Here is a 16,051-nt window from a genome sequence, read left to right on the forward strand (position 1 = left end):
CAAAAACAAAAAAAATTACAATAACAAAACCCTAAATAATGAAATATTTATATAAAATTACATTTATAAATTTTTTGTGACATCTTTAAATACATATTTTGCCTAGATTTAATTGGTCAGTAATCATGTTAGAAAAAATATTAAATGTAACTGATTTTAAAGGTCTTAATTCATCTGAAAGAATATCAGATATTACAAGAATAGGGTGAGTTGTAACATTAATAGAAAATGTGTACATTTTTAATTTTGTGTTTGAATGGCTTGTGGTAATCAAATTAAGGCCTACGTGTTTAAAAAATATTACATGTACTTTTGACTTCTGTAATTATTTCTTTTAGAAGTGAGTCTGTACACAACCTTAATCTCTAGAAAATATATAAAATACAATGTATTCATTATAAATTAATAGTTTTATATATAAAAAATGTTGTTGTTTTTTTAAAAGCTACACTAAAATGCATGGTGGAAACTGCATACTAGTGTATATGTGTAAAGACTTTTATTTTGAAAAGCTATGAGATAGACAAAAATAAGGTCGATACTTCACACACTTGCGTTCTGCTTGAGCTCTCCGACCTTTTTGACAGATAAACATGAAGATTGTAACATGGAACATAAACGGGATACGAACATTTAAAAATGGTATCAAGAAAATTCTGGATTCATTTGATGCCGATATAATCTGCGTTCAAGAGACTAAAGTTACCCGTAAGTGTTTTAAGTAACGCGGGACTTTGAATTGGGTTCATATAGCACCCTTATTTTTAATAACTTAACAGCTCAGCAATTGCACATTGTTTGCAGGTGACCTGTTGGATGAGAAAACAGCGATTGTTGATGGCTACAATTCATACTTTAGTTTTAGCCGAGGACGAGGTGGATACTCAGGTAAAGCAGCCTACAGTACATTCTGTCAGTAAAATATGCAAAATGACTTTAAATACTTGATTGATTTTAGCATTAGATTAATTCCAATATTTTGTATTTTTAAAATATATTTTGTCTCGGTTTGCAAATTGCAATTGCAAATGACAAGTACTGTACTGAGTATGAGATGAACAACATTTACTCCGTGCCCAGGTGTCGCGACCTACTGTAAAGATACCGCTACTCCATTCCTGGCCGAGGAAGGATTGACAGGTCTGATCGCCAATCAGGGAGAGGCTGTTGGTTGCTATGGTGACCAGTTAGAGTTGTCCAGTGATGAGCTTCTGGCACTAGACAATGAAGGAAGGGCTGTCATCACCCAGCATCACTTCATGTAAGGGTCTTAACTTTAGACTAGTTTTAGAAAAGCTTAACAGGTTTTGAAAGCTTCAGATATTTCTTTTATTTTCAGGGGGAGAGATGGACCACAGAAGCTGACTGTTATCAATGTTTATTGTCCTCGAGCTGACCCGGACAAACCTGAGAGAAAACAGTACAAGCTGCAGTTTTACCAACTCCTCCAGTGCAGAGCTGAAGCCATCTTGAGCTCGGGGAGGTGAGAGAGAGAGCTCAAACCATTACCTGTTCTCACACACACACACAACGTGGCATGTTATTCCCTGATATATTGGTAATAAGTTCTTTCTTTATGTTGCTATAATTCTGTCTTATTGGTCCTCCTTCTCAAATTGTTATCAAGATTCTTCTAAGATATAATGTGTCTTTTTGTTTGAACAATGCATCCCTCTGTCTCTCTTCAGTCATGTGATCGTTTTGGGTGATGTGAACACCTCTCACAGACCCATAGACCACTGCAACCCAGATGATGTGGTAAGTCCGTAAACCATGTTCCTTCATCATGATTTCAGTTGACACAATTTAACCAGGCACAAGAAGTAATAAAAGTCGACACAATAAAAGAAAAAAAGCTTGATGATGCGCCACATTTGCAGCCAGTCATATTTGATTTGTATTAGAGAGTAGAGATGCGTGGATGGGCTATTATTTCATCTGCAACCGCATCACAAAACTCATCATCAGTCCGCCATCCATCCGCACCAACGTTTTTGAACAATTTTCAAAACCGCACCTGCCCGCCATCCGCTGATTGGGCGATACAAGGCGCTGCTGATGACAGCCGCGAGACTAGAAAGCTCTCAGAATATCAGCAGTGAACTCCGTCTCCGATCGGCGCGCAGGGACAAAAATAAATAAATAGCCTAAATTAAACGCACTTCGGCAAACCTGACCTTATCTGATAGGCTACTGTACAATATTTTCATTGTAGCCTAATAGAAAACGCATTTTGGCACATAATTTCAACATCCTGCTATTGTATGGGGCGCCAACAATGTTACGTGACAGTTCTCCATTACGGACGCGAACACTCAGAAAGCGGCACTAAAAGACTTTCAAACTTTCACAGAGGCCTCAAAAAAGCACAAAGCCTTTCTGTAAAGCGAATTTCGTTTTGTATTAATTGTATCTTCATTTTAATCCATGTTTCATTAACCAATTTCCTGGATTTAATAAATAGGCTAAAAAGTAAATAGTCTATCTTGATTGTGTAGGCTATTTTTCATTATAAAATATTAGGCTGTGTATACCGACATGGATCAATTATTAATATTAGATTTCATCTGTCTTTTGTAGACATAGCTGATGGCGCACCAACGAAAAAGCCTATAGTGACTTCGGCGTTTCTTTAATATCGAGGCCAGTGGCGTAGGTTTGATTTTGAAATTGGTGGGGACGGGGACATTCATTTATAAATATATTTTAAGTTTTGATCGAAATTATTGCTAGGGATATATAATTGTCACTGGATATTGGTAGGGACACGTCCCTAGCGTCCCTACTAAATTCTACGCCCCTGATCGAGGCTCTATAGTTTATTATATGATTGTTAGGCCTGTTGATGGTATAAAATGAATTGCACTGTGCCTGAAAAAGACGCGCTCTCCGCTCTCTTCCCGTGCATTCAAAATTAACGGGAGTCTTCAGAACAGGCTCGTCCAGCGTCAACAGCACCGAACTTAGCTCCAATGTCAATCAACGTCTGGGCCACTTGGTGGAATCCTTTACCAGAAACAATATTGAACGGGCGCATATCAAGAGAGCGCACAACTTTTTCCAGACAACACTTTTCTGACCTTCTATTTCCTTTGTTTTTAATTCTCCTTTTTTGAGTTTGTCACATAGCTATTTCGCCGGCGTTGCCATCTCTGATAACTAGCAGTCTCTGCATAGACTCGACTAGCTGATGAAAATTTGACTATTTCAAAGTGTGCTCGTTTTTTTTTTTTTTGGAAGTAGGTATAGTCAGATGACAATATTTAACAATGTATATTTTTCATTTGATTGTTTCAACCGCCCGCCACCCGCCCGAATTTAATTAAAATATTTTTTTTCGTCCCGTCATCCGCCCGATCCGCGGTTTATCCGCGGAGTCCGCGGCTGTAACCGCCAACCGCGCATCTCTATTAGAGAGCAACAGTGCCTTCCTACTTTTTCAGTGGCCTTGGTTCTAGAAGTAATTTTCTCTCTCTCTCTCTCTCTCTCTCTATATATATATATATATATATATATATATATATACATAGCATAGGCACAGTGATTCGTGGGAGTGGGTGGGTGCTAGAGTTCTTTTGGCATGATTTGCTCCCCATAATTCTCTGATTGGTAAAGATTACTTTTTAAAATCTTAGGTAATGACTTCTTTACACGGAAGTCTGCTGTTCAACACAATTATTTAAAAAAGTTTAAATAATGCGGGTGAAGACTAAAATGTCCTAATTTAATATTATCTTCAGTATTTTTATTACTTTTTATTAATATTCATAATCAGTTGTATTAAGTATCTGTATTATTACTTTTTATTTGTATCCATAATCATTTGTAATCATTGTATTTTGTGAATCATAGTGTTCTTGAATACATGTGTGTGAGAGAGACATTGGGTCAAGCTAGACTGCATAAACGGGGGTGAGAGAGTGTGTGCTGGTAGTTAGAGACATGGAATGTATGAAGTTTCCACCGAAGCATAGCGATGGGATATACATTCCATGTTAAATAGAAACCATATGTTCCCCTGGTAATGGAGTATTTTTGGTTAGTGGCATATAAAACCCATCCTCTTTGTCCAGAGGAACAGAGAAGCTAGAATGAAGACATTTGTTTGGTCAATTGTCTCTCTCTCCTATGTCTTGATATTATGATATGATAAAATAAATAAGAGATCTCTCTGCAAAATAACTGGTTTCCGGTCCTGTGAATTATACAACAGGGGAAAAGTTTAATTTCTAAAGGCTAATGGCTACAGCAGGCTAATGGCTTTAAGAGAGAAGAATATACCATTGACTTAACAACCTCCATAGCTTACAGTAGGTCTGTCTTTAAAGGTTTATAAGTTAAAAAATAAATCCCCTATAGAGAAACTGAAATAAATTTTACTTCCGGAACCCAAATGATGCTCTCCATATAATGATATGTGGAACAGTATTTTTGACCAATGAGATTTTACTGTGGTCACCCAATGCAGCAAGGCCACAAATAGAGAAATTAGGTGATCAGGCAAATGTCTTGTTGTGACTGTATAGGACAAAATCTTAAATTTACAAGAGCTATTTCAGGTGATCTCAGCATGAAAGCGAGAAGGGATGGGGGAATGGGGTGCCAAGGGAAAGAGACGTAGATTAAGACGATGCTGAGGTGAGACTTGCGTCTAGGATGGGGATGTTAATTTCGGAAGAGAGAGTTCAAATGTTAATTTTCCAGAAACGTCCTTTGTCTCCTCGGGGAGTAGTCGTTCCTCAAACAGACGGCCCGGCATTTTCGAATTTCCCCAGTCTTACACTACATGCAAACTAACTCAAACCTTCTCCTATTACTGTTCTGTTATTTAGGATAACTTTGAAGATAATCCTGGGAGGAAGTGGCTGGATCATTTCCTGTTTGAAACAGAAGAAAATACAGAAAATGGAAATACTGAAGATGATCTTGCAGACATCTCCCAGAATTCTGCCTCTGGTGGCAAGTTTGTGGACTCTTTCCGCCATTTTCACCCAAAGCGCTCCAATGCCTTCACGTGCTGGTCTACACTCACGGGTGCCAGGCAGACCAACTACGGCACACGCATCGACTACATCTTCTCTGACCGCCCTCTGGTGGAGACGGGCTTTATTGGCGTGGACATTATGCCAGAGGTGGAGGGATCCGATCATTGTCCTGTATGGGCGCAGCTCAGCTGTACCCTCCAGTTTAGTCCGAAGTGCCCGCCCCTGTGCACACGGCACATGCCAGAGTTCATTGGCAAACAGCAGAAACTTTCACGCTTCTTAGTAAAAGTTCCTGAGAAACAGAGCGTTTCTAAAGGGAGTGTAGAGAGTCTACCTGGATCACAGGATGCTGGGGAAATTCGGGAAAACCTGAATCCTGTGGTACAGGGGAACAGTGTTGCAAAGAAGAGACCTACAGATAGAGAAGCAGACACAAATGGACACAAAGCCAAAAGAAGCAAGCAGACGAAAACGGAAAGTAATGCTAAAGGAAGTCTTTTAGCTTTCTTTAAGCCTAAACAAACACTGTTGATACCTTCAAGGGGGAACTTGGGCTTAAAACAGGCAGAATCCTCTCAGGATGGCCCTGGTAGTGAGAGCAACACTAGAAGCTGCCCCAGTGATGCGCAAAAGGAGACAAATCTCTCCAAGTTAACGGAGATGGAGAATGAAAATCAGGATGAAGTGGAAGGAGAATCTACATCCATAGACAAGTCAAAGGACTGTAAGAAAGGGCCATGCACTGGTTTTTGGAAAACTGTTTTGCATGGGCCTCCTCAGCCGCCACTTTGTAAATCACACAATGAGCCCTGTGTTTTAAGGACTGTGAAAAAAGCAGGACCTAATCTAGGCCGGCAGTTTTTTGTATGTGCCCGTCCTCAAGGCCATGCCTCCAATGCTCAGGCCAGGTGTAATTTTTTCGCCTGGGTAGAAAAAGGAAAATAGATTAAAGTCAAGGAATCTTTATGCATACTGTATTTCATGTTTTGAGTGTACATGTATGTGCACTGTGTTGGTTTTATATGTACCATTTTTATTGTTCAACTAACAATAGAGACAGAAATAAATAATGCTCTTTTTCAGCTTGGGTGCTGTTGTCAGTGTATTTTCAGACACTGCAGAAATCCAGTGATAATCATGGAATATCTCAGGTTCTATCTTCTCTTCATCACTACCTGATAAGGAAATTGAGTTCCCATTGTGAGTTATATGAAATTAAACAGACCTTTACCATAAACTGAATTTAAAATTAGGCAACTAAGCAGGAACTGCTGGAGAATGAAAGCCTCTAAATATAAAGGCATTTGTGTTCTGTTAAATATTGTACATGGAATAATTAATTAAACAATATAACTCATTCAATTTAATATGTAATCTTTGATGTGATCAGATCACTGTGTTATACAATGTCTTGCATTTATCATTTTTTTTTGCATTCACATCTTTTCGTCCCATTTGCTCTTCTCTTTTGTGCTTTTGTTTTTCCATTTAATTTAATTGTTTTCTTTTATTTATTTTGCTTTCTTTCCTGTCCCTTTTCATCTGTTATTCATTTATTAATCTCCTTTCTTTAAACCCATTATCTTTCTCATACTTTAGTTTTCTTTCTTTCTTTCTTCATTTGTCATTCATTTCTTTTTCCTTTCCTGATCCTTTTCTTTCGTTGTTCATTTAATAATTAATTCGCTTTTGCTTGTTCTTTAGGTCATTTTCTCTCCTTTCTTGTCTTTCTTTTTTTTCTTCGTTATTATTTTCTTCTCCCCTTTCACAGCAGGCTTCAGTCAGGTGTCTTTTATTTTGATTAACGCATTTCCGGTGTGACTATTTCACATCCTGTGAAGAGAGCTGTTCAAGTTTGTGGATAAAATCTAACGGTACGCGGAGAAAAACATCGACACTAATTATTTCTTGAAGTGTGATGTCTACAGGTAGTCGTGATGGAGTGGTAAGTTTATGAGCTCTGCGTCTACACATTAACAATCGTACGTGTTCTCGCTTGTTGCAAGCTCGTCTAAAATGGCGAGTGTTTTATTGGTGTCGCGCGCGCGTAATGTTATCTTACCTCTGGAAACAAGCAAAACCGATCAAAATTTAAAAAGACATATCAATAGAAACTCGAGACCTATTTTAACAAAGGTTTACTTGAATGAGCGGACAGATAACAGCTGAGCCGAATCAATATTCAGGTGATGCTTAATGTCTACAATTTTACACTTGGTTACTACTTGACAAATTAAGTACTTTTGTGCTACTTTATTTTCCATGTTTTTGTTATTGGTATTTTTTAAATTGAAGGCATTTATTATTGTGACATTGAATGCCACAGGTAAACAGTTAAAAACCATAAACATGTTATCATCATTGATAAGTTTGGGGTCTTTGAATCCAACCTTTCATGTTTTTGAAAGGTTGGATTCATAGTAGAAACAGTAATATTGTGAAATATTACAATATAAATATAACTTGTATTTAATGTATTTTAAAAAGTTATTTATTCTTGTGATGGCAAAACTGATTTTCATTACTCCAGTCTTCACTGTCACAAGATCCTTTAGAAATCAATCTGATATGCTGATTAGGAACAATTTAACATTTATGAAAAAATTATTTGAAATGATAAATACATTTATAATGCCAGAAAAGATTCCTGTCACTTTTGAACAGTTTAATGTCTGCTGAAAAAATCTTATTGATCCCCTTTACTGAACAGTGGTGTGTGTGTGTGTGTGTGAGAGAGTGTGTATGTATGTATATATATATATATATATATATATATATATATATATATATATATATATATATATATATATAATATATATATATATATATATATATTATATATATATATATATATATTATATATATGAGTTTGATCTTATTACTCAGTCCTTGATAGTTCTGATTTGTATAGTATTTTCACAGTTAATACAATATACATTGTTTATGTTTTTTTCTTCATCTTTTAGTGGAACTGGAGTCTACTACCAAGCAATGCCTGCAGTGGGACCAGATGGGAAAAACGTCATGAAGTTGATCCCTGTCCAGAAAGTGAACGGTCAGTTTTTTCAGACGCCGTTTAATACGGAAAGAGACAATGTAGATCTACACCTGAAAGCTTTTTCAAAACCTGTTCATCCTCCTGCTGCGTCTTCATCTCAAACACAGACTCGACTTCCCTCGCTTCAGCCCATAGCAGATGGACGGGTTGTTCTAAAAACACTGCCAGAGTTTAGAACTTTGACTAACTCCATCAAAACTCAACCCAGTGTTATTAATAACTTCACCATTCACAATCAAAAGCAAATGCATGTTCCTCTTACAACACACTCGCTTTCCCAGTATACAGTCCAGTTACCACCTCAACCCAATGGACAGAGCATGACAGCGGTTCAAACGCTGCCTGTTACCGTCAAGTCACCTGTTCTCCCAAACGGTCATTTCCTGCAGATCCCACCGAATGCGAAAGTTAGGACTCTGCCGGCAACTGCACTCCCGCAGTCCATCAAATGCCGGATAATGAACTCTGTGAATTACACTCCTAACCTTGGAAAGGGTCCGCCCACTGTTGTGCTTGTGTCTCCTGTGAACTCTGTGAAGCTAAATTCTGCCCAGCAAATGCTTTTGCTTACTAAGCCGAGTCTAATAAACCCTCCTGAAAACTTGCCAACACCGGTTTGTGTTGCTAAAACTAATGAAGAAGCGAATACTCCCATTAAATGGATTGTCCAGGAGGGAACAGGCGCAACCGCTCCTTGCCTTGTACCTTTATCGACACCCAACATGACCTCTGACATCTTAAAAGCAGTCAAGCGCTCGGTTGGTATGGCAAATGAAATGACGGCAAGTAAAGCCACACCTCCTCAGGCCAGCCAAGAAAAGATCACTCCGGGCAAGGACAACGCATTGGTCATGTGCAACGGGAAAGTCTATTTTGTGGCTAAGAAAAATTCTGAGATCGCCAAGGATGTGATGATCAGCGAAGGTGGAAAAAAGGTTGTTGCCAGCACTTCTCCTGCCCTGCCCGCCAGCTCCGCTCTGGGGTCCAACTCTTCTAAGCGAGCCCCTCCAAAAAGTGTTAGTGAAATCATTGATCTCTGTGATGATGATGATGATGAGGAGACGTCCACGTGCCTGGGAGGCGCCCCGGGTAATTTGCCCACACCAAGTCAAACAGAGGTGGATGAGAGCGATGAAGACTCTAATGTAATATTTGTCTCATATATACCACCAAAGTCAGGTGAAAAAGTGGCAAAATCTGTCTCTCTGAATGAAGGGGGGAAAACGGCACATGCAGAAATGGAAAAAGATGATGTTTTGGAGGATTCTTCTGCTAAAACGGATGATGACAAAATGAATGTGGATGATGAGCAGGTCAAGGAAAATGAAATGGCTGAAAGTAACTTGAGTTGTGTTTCTGAAAATGTGGATATGGAGGCAGATAAAGACTTGAGTAGAAGTCCGCCAGAGACAAGATATCAAGCTGATGTAGCTGTCGCTGAAACTGTCAGCCTGGTGGAACAGCGCCAACATTTCTGTGTTCAAGCCACTGACAATACTGAAAAGGTAATATACCAAGATTACGTTTTGTAAAATAGTAATGTAATATCTTTCAAAAGCCTGATATGTATTTGATGTGTTCTCTCTTCTGTTTCAGGTCATTGGAAATCAAGCCCCTGATCAGAGTCGTCAACCCAAGAGTGACTGTCAGCTGAAAAAAGAATTCGGCATCACCTCTGATGTACAAATTCGCTTGCAAAGAGCAAAGCCAGCTGTGAAGCCAGATCAACAAACAGAGAGACTTATCATAAACAAACGCACATTAGACGGCCTTCGTAAAGTCCTCCAGGATTCAAAGCTGCAGTCAAAAATACAGCAGATGATCCAGGTGAGTTGCATATTTGTGCATCCAGTCTGTTGTAATCAGAGCCGATCCTCCCTATACGCACACTACGCAAGCTGCGTAGGGCCCCGCAAATTACTCAAGGCCCCGCCTCCCCTTCGTGTCAAAGCGCGTCAATCAAAGTTTACAACATCGATGAGATAATTAAGCGGAACTATCCGACTGGTCACGAAAAGAGAGACTGAGAGAAAAACACCATGTGAGTGAATTGCAGGAACAGCGATCAGGCAGACTTGTGTTCTCTCATTCTAAGTTTGATGTCAGCAAAGAACAGTAAAGTTAAGTTGATGTGCATCTCTCTCTATCTGTCTGTCTAACCAACCCGATCTCATGAAAGCGCGTATCTATACCAAGAATTTCTCGTGCCATTTATACGGCAAAAATAGTTTTTGCGTGCATATGATAGGCCTACGCAGTTTTCGTGTGCATATGATTCGCACTTTTTGGCGTTTAATATGCATGCACTCCACAACCCTAATCCTTATCCTTACCCAAGAGATTTACAGTGCGTAGCATATGCACGCAAAAAAGATTTTTGGCGTATAAATAGCACGAGAAATTAAATTCGTGGTATAGATACGCACTTTCATGAGATTACGTTTGATAATACAAAGGGCAACGGTGTTTGTTTATAAACTGCAGCTCGGAAAAGATAACCGCGTCTCTCGTTAACATGAGTTCATATGCGCGTGCACGAAACGCGCACTTTCCAGTAAAACATCTATGGGGACCAGTTACCAGTGCAATATGGGCGTTATGGCACTCCTCATTAGGCGCTCATACTTTTAAAACAAGATAATGATTATCTAGGCTAGTCTCCAAGTCAGTTTAGTTACAACTCTGCAATAAAGCAAGATGGAAAGCAATCTATTGACATTGACTATATTGCATTTAAAATGTTGATTGGCTGGACATATACTGGTCAATATGGATGCACATCCCTCAGTAAATAATAACCATCAAGTATCAATTATTGCTTTTATCATTTAAAACAGTGACATGCAATGGCAAGCCATTTTAGCTTTTATTAATTCACAGGATACATTTTTGATATCAATAATTATATTTGTACTATTTAAAATGTGAATTATTGATATTAATATAAAATATGTCTATTTCTGATATCAGGAATTACATTTTCATTAGTACTAACTAAATGAGGGAGGATTGTAGTGGGAGAACTGGGGTGTCAGGTGTGACTGTGTGGCAATGGCATGGCTCATGGGTCAGGTAGGAGGGCCGGGGCCCCTTAACAGATTTTTGCTTAGGGCCCCAGGGAGGCCAGGGTTGGCTCTGGTTGTAATGTACAGTGCATGCAGTTTTATTGTGTATTTAAGAAGATATTATTTTAAAATATTTTCAAATCTGTATTATTGTTTACTTAAAGGCACACTGTGGAACTTTTCAACCTTTATAATATATTACCAAAACCCATTGAGATGGTACATCGACTTACAATAGGTTGAATGACACGTCTGCCGAAGCCTGAAGGTGTCTGTAATGCTTTTACTAGCACTATGTAACTTCGGGTTTCGGGTAGGAACCCGAGCACAAAAAGAACTACAAAATTCGACCGCTTTACGGCATACGTCACTTCCCCCACCACCCCAACTTCCTCAAATTCTAACGTGAGAGCTCAATTCTAACGTCTGTATGTTCTCGTCATGGCTGAATCAACAGCTACTCGGAAGAAAGCGAAGAAAGCAAAGATTTTGTCAGAGGAGACCAAAAAAAGAAAAAGGGAGTTTAAAATAAACATCGGCATAAAAGTGTATATATAATGTAATATTTACTGCGAATTCGTGTAACAAAACTGATATAAGTCACAACATACTGCCGTATACAAATGTAAATGTAAATGTTTTTTTTACTTTCAGCTCATATATGTTTGTATTTGTGTAAAAGGAAAAACAAACTGAAGACTACAAATAACGGAAATATGTAGTGAGTTATATCAGTTTTGTTACACGATTTCCCGACTACTCGATTTCATCTCCAACCCATTGCAAAGAGATCCTGAAGACGTTTGTTTGCTTCAGGTGCGTTTGATTAAGGTTGGAGATGAACTGTGCAGGACAGACGATCGGCAGGAGCAGGATTGGGCAACCCTTGTCAATGCGACTTACCTGATCAGACATTGTTTTCTGCGTATGCTACTTTTATTCAATTTGTTTTCTTTATAGGATTTATATTATTAATCTTATATTTATATTATTATTTTGGTCAGTAGTGAATCGATTAACTTTCTCCAACATACAAATCAAATGCCGTCTGCACTCACATAAAGACCATAGACTGTAAAAGATAAAGACACGGGAGGTTGACTGTTTGTTGACTTTTGCGACAATGCTGCGGCGCTTGTGGCCTCTAGGGGCACTAGACGTGAAAATTACAGGTCGAGCGCACCCTAGTGGCCAAAAATTCCACAGTGTGCCTTTAAACTATAATTTTTTTTATTTTTTTTTGCTAATTGAAATAAGTCTGAAATAAATAAAATATAAATACTAGATGAAAAACAAACTTACAAAATTAAATTTAGAAATGTTGCCTTGGCAACCAACTGAAATAAAACAAGTTTAAATTGAAGTATTAAAATGACTAAAAATAAAAATTAAAGTTAAATAGAAATATATTTAAAAACAAAAATCATAAAATGACAAAAACATCAAATTAAATTTCTCAAATGTAAACTAAAATTAAAATGAAAAATAGAGTAATAGTAGCTAATTAAAATATGAATAAATACTATTATAGTATATAAATATTACTAATATATAATTTTTTTATATTTCATAAATTAAGGACAAATTTACTTTTTTATGCTTAATTTTTTTTATGATTTCCTGCCCAGCTCTTACATGTTTATCTCTTTCTCCAGTTTGTCCTTGGGGGGAGTAACTTGCCTGACTGAAAACTTGTTTTGGAGGAGATAGGGCTCATAGCAACCACACTGATTAGTTTCATGTGTTTTGTTCATTTGCTGTATCTATAGGTTCCCTACACAAAAACGGAGGACGATGAACGTCTGAAGGTCAAAAGAAAAAAGCAGAAGCAGGATGGGAGTCACAATATTCTCTCTCTAAAACCCTGTAACATTTCACCTTCCTTTAAATCCTCAGTTGTTCCCATGGAAAACGGTTTGGTCTCACAGAACTGTCAAGAACAGGTTTGTTCACCAACAGAATCTGCAGCCGATAAGGTTCATATGCAATCTGAACACATGCTGTCTACTGGTAATACAAGGTGTCTTACTCCTTCACCCGAGCAAAACTCAACACAGACGGCTAGTCATCCCTTCTCACCTACCTCTGTAAGGAAGACGCCACCGCGCTCTAAAAAAGGGAAGGTGTGTACGGCCTGTCCCTGTGGGACTGTTTTAGGGCTTGCAGAAGCCACTTCGTCACTCCATAGACAGGAGAAACCCAATCCATGTTCTGTTGTCGAATCACACAAAGGGACAAGAAAAAGCCCATTGGAGAGCCGCCAACCTCAGAGACTACAACCAAAAGATCAATATCCTGTTAAGAAACGGTTATCAAGTCCATGTAAAGACATGGCTCCATTAGTAAGCTCTACTAGTGAATCCTCAAATAACCTCTCCTCACCTAATAGTTTAAGTGCATCCTCTTCATCCAGTTTACAGGACTGCAACAACCAGATTGTACTGTGCTTCAGCGGAACAAAATACACTAACATGTCGAGCAGCCACACGGATGCTGAAACATCTCAGCAAGACACCAGCCAGGTGCAGACAGCATCAAACGACCCCATCATGCCATTCTCTAAGAAACACCCAGGTCCCGAAATAGACAACTTTCCAACCCAAGCGCTCTACTCGTTGGAAACGCTGGATGCTGAGGAGATAAAGCGGCAGGAGAGGATCAAACGTTTGAAGGATCTCCTGAAGGAGAAAGAGGCTGCGCTGGAGCGGATGCAACGAAGCATGAATGTTTAGTTGTGTCTATGTTTAATTAACTGTACCCTGCATGAGAGACTGAATATGACTGGGAATACCACCATTAAATGTTTAAGAGAAAATGTACAGCATCTTTATTACATTTTTTCCCTTTTTAACTTGATTACTGAATCTGTTTCCAGTTATATTTTATTCAGTGTTTGAGTACCTAAGTGTTTTTGTGTTTGTCTTATTTATAGTTTGTTGCAATATTTCTAAGCAACTTTATATACCATCATCTTTTTTACATCTTTGTATGATTCATGTGCCTTCATTAATCCCGTAATTGTTTTTCTGTAGTTAAATTTATAGTGTAACTGCCTAATTTCGAACTAAAAAGGTGATTAATAAATAAAATGCACTTTTGGAGAACCCTTTGCTTGGTATATGAAAAAGTGAAATCTTTGTATGTTTTGCTAAAAGTACTTTTAATTGTGTAATAGTTGCGCTACTAGTGTACAATGCTTTTTGCAGCATCTTCATTTAGCCAAGTTATCTTAGTACAATATACAATTTTAATTGGTTCTCCCTTTTGCTTCAGACAATGTTTCAAAGTCTTTATATAAAAGAAAACAGTTTCATTCAGAAATGTTTGTGGCGTTAAAACATTCTCTCTGTTGCATGTGCCAGATTATTTACAATGCCAACATTTAGAAAGTGTTTTCAAATTCATAATAGAGCAAATGATTAGAAGATGAAGACCAGAGAGCTGATTCACAATGAACTTTTTATTTTTAGGACACTCTTGATTAGGACACTGCAAACATTGTTATGGACACGTCATTGTATGGCAGATGTTACTGTATTACCTCGCAACTGTATTTCTACATAAAATGGACATTAGATTAAAATCAATCACAGAAGCCAAGAAGTTTATGTAAATACCAAATGATTAATTATTAGAATCAACACAGTGATTTAATTGCTTCAGACATTGCTGGTTTCCTAGGTTGAAATTACACACATTAAATGTTACAAGTGGATCAATATGTTCAGGAGTTTACACTTAAGAATGATCAGAGAGTAAATGGTTATGAGTATTTGGCGTGCTGTCCGGGGGGAGGGCTCCGAGCTTGGAAATTGGGCAAGAACCCAGAGTACTCCCCCGTATCTCTGTTTAGGAAGATAATTAGGCAAGTGTGAGGAGATGGGGTGGTGGAGGGATGCTGAAAACTGTCAAGAACTGGGTGATTCGACTGCATATATATTTATGGGCTTTACTCATGCTGATTGAGTGGACCTGTTGATTACTGATTGCTGACAGCTGGTTGGAATGACTTGATTGTTGATCATTAGAACGTGTTCCTCCCGAACCTTGTTAATAAAACATCAATTGTCAAAAGTCACAATACTTGAAAGGGAGAAATTGAGAAGAGTAGTTGAAAGGACAGGCCAAGAATGGAGTCTTAAAGGATTATTGGGAAATAAAGGAAATATAAAAGATATTTATAGATTAAGGAAAGCATTATTTATTTATCTTCAGAATACAAAATTAAAAAATAGAATTTAATAGATGTAAAACAATGTTGCTACACACTCATGAACAGTAGGTGGCGGTATGCACCTTAAGTTGCTTGCAATCCGCCATGATAGAAAAGAAGAAGAAGAAGAAGTCACAATACTGTTCAGTTTACCATAAGTAACTACATTCTAAAAATACCTTTACGGCAGTTAATTATTAACATTCAATAATGTAATTTTTTTTATGATGATGATTTGTGATCTCTTTAAAAACATCTCAACACTCAGAAAAACAGTTTTCATTTTGGATACCAACACAAGTTCTTCCAACTTTTTCCACAGCTTAAAGGGATACTCCACCAGTTTTTCTTATTAAACTATGTTATTCCCTTAACTAAGACGAGTTGATACATACCTCTCTCGTCTCAGTGCGTGCACTATATCGCTCTGTATTGCCGCAAAACCATGTTAGCACTTAGCTTAGCCCATGCATTAAATATGGGCCAAGCAGAGAAGCGACCAAACACTTCCACGTTTTCCCTATGTAAACACAGTTACTCGAGTAGTGTAACTTGACCTGGGCTGGTGACACAAAATAAACCGTTGCGCTTTTCTAAGCGTTTAAAATTGATGACTATATTGTATGGCGGAATACCATAACAAGTGCTTTTGAGCAGTTCGACTTGGCGCAATAATATCTTCACTAGTGAAAAGTCCTCTTACCGGCTCCCGCTTCCTCTCCCCCTCCCT

The 16,051-nt window shown here is 38.1% G+C and overlaps 2 protein-coding genes across 2 annotated transcripts; both read left to right on the top strand.

Annotated features, from left to right (window-relative positions):
- The first annotated feature begins 550 nt into the window (after nt 1–550).
- On the top strand, nt 551–6,067 carry apex2 (APEX nuclease (apurinic/apyrimidinic endonuclease) 2). Its single transcript, XM_056261109.1, has 6 exons — nt 551–708; nt 805–888; nt 1,081–1,261; nt 1,340–1,483; nt 1,689–1,758; nt 4,833–6,067. Exons 1-6 carry the CDS (start codon nt 594–596, stop codon nt 5,928–5,930), a joined length of 1,692 nt encoding a protein of 563 aa, XP_056117084.1. The 5' UTR covers nt 551–593; the 3' UTR covers nt 5,931–6,067.
- A 758-nt stretch (nt 6,068–6,825) lies between these two features.
- On the top strand, nt 6,826–13,923 carry lrif1 (ligand dependent nuclear receptor interacting factor 1). Its single transcript, XM_056261098.1, has 4 exons — nt 6,826–6,930; nt 7,952–9,548; nt 9,640–9,870; nt 12,878–13,923. Exons 1-4 carry the CDS (start codon nt 6,923–6,925, stop codon nt 13,838–13,840), a joined length of 2,799 nt encoding a protein of 932 aa, XP_056117073.1. The 5' UTR covers nt 6,826–6,922; the 3' UTR covers nt 13,841–13,923.
- Nucleotides 13,924–16,051: the final 2,128 nt, after the last annotated feature.

Source organism: Rhinichthys klamathensis, unplaced genomic scaffold (assembly GCF_029890125.1).
Source record: "Rhinichthys klamathensis goyatoka isolate OS25496 unplaced genomic scaffold, OSU_Roscu_1.1 h1tg000180l_1, whole genome shotgun sequence".
NCBI classification, from domain to species: Eukaryota; Metazoa; Chordata; class Actinopteri; order Cypriniformes; family Leuciscidae; genus Rhinichthys; species Rhinichthys klamathensis.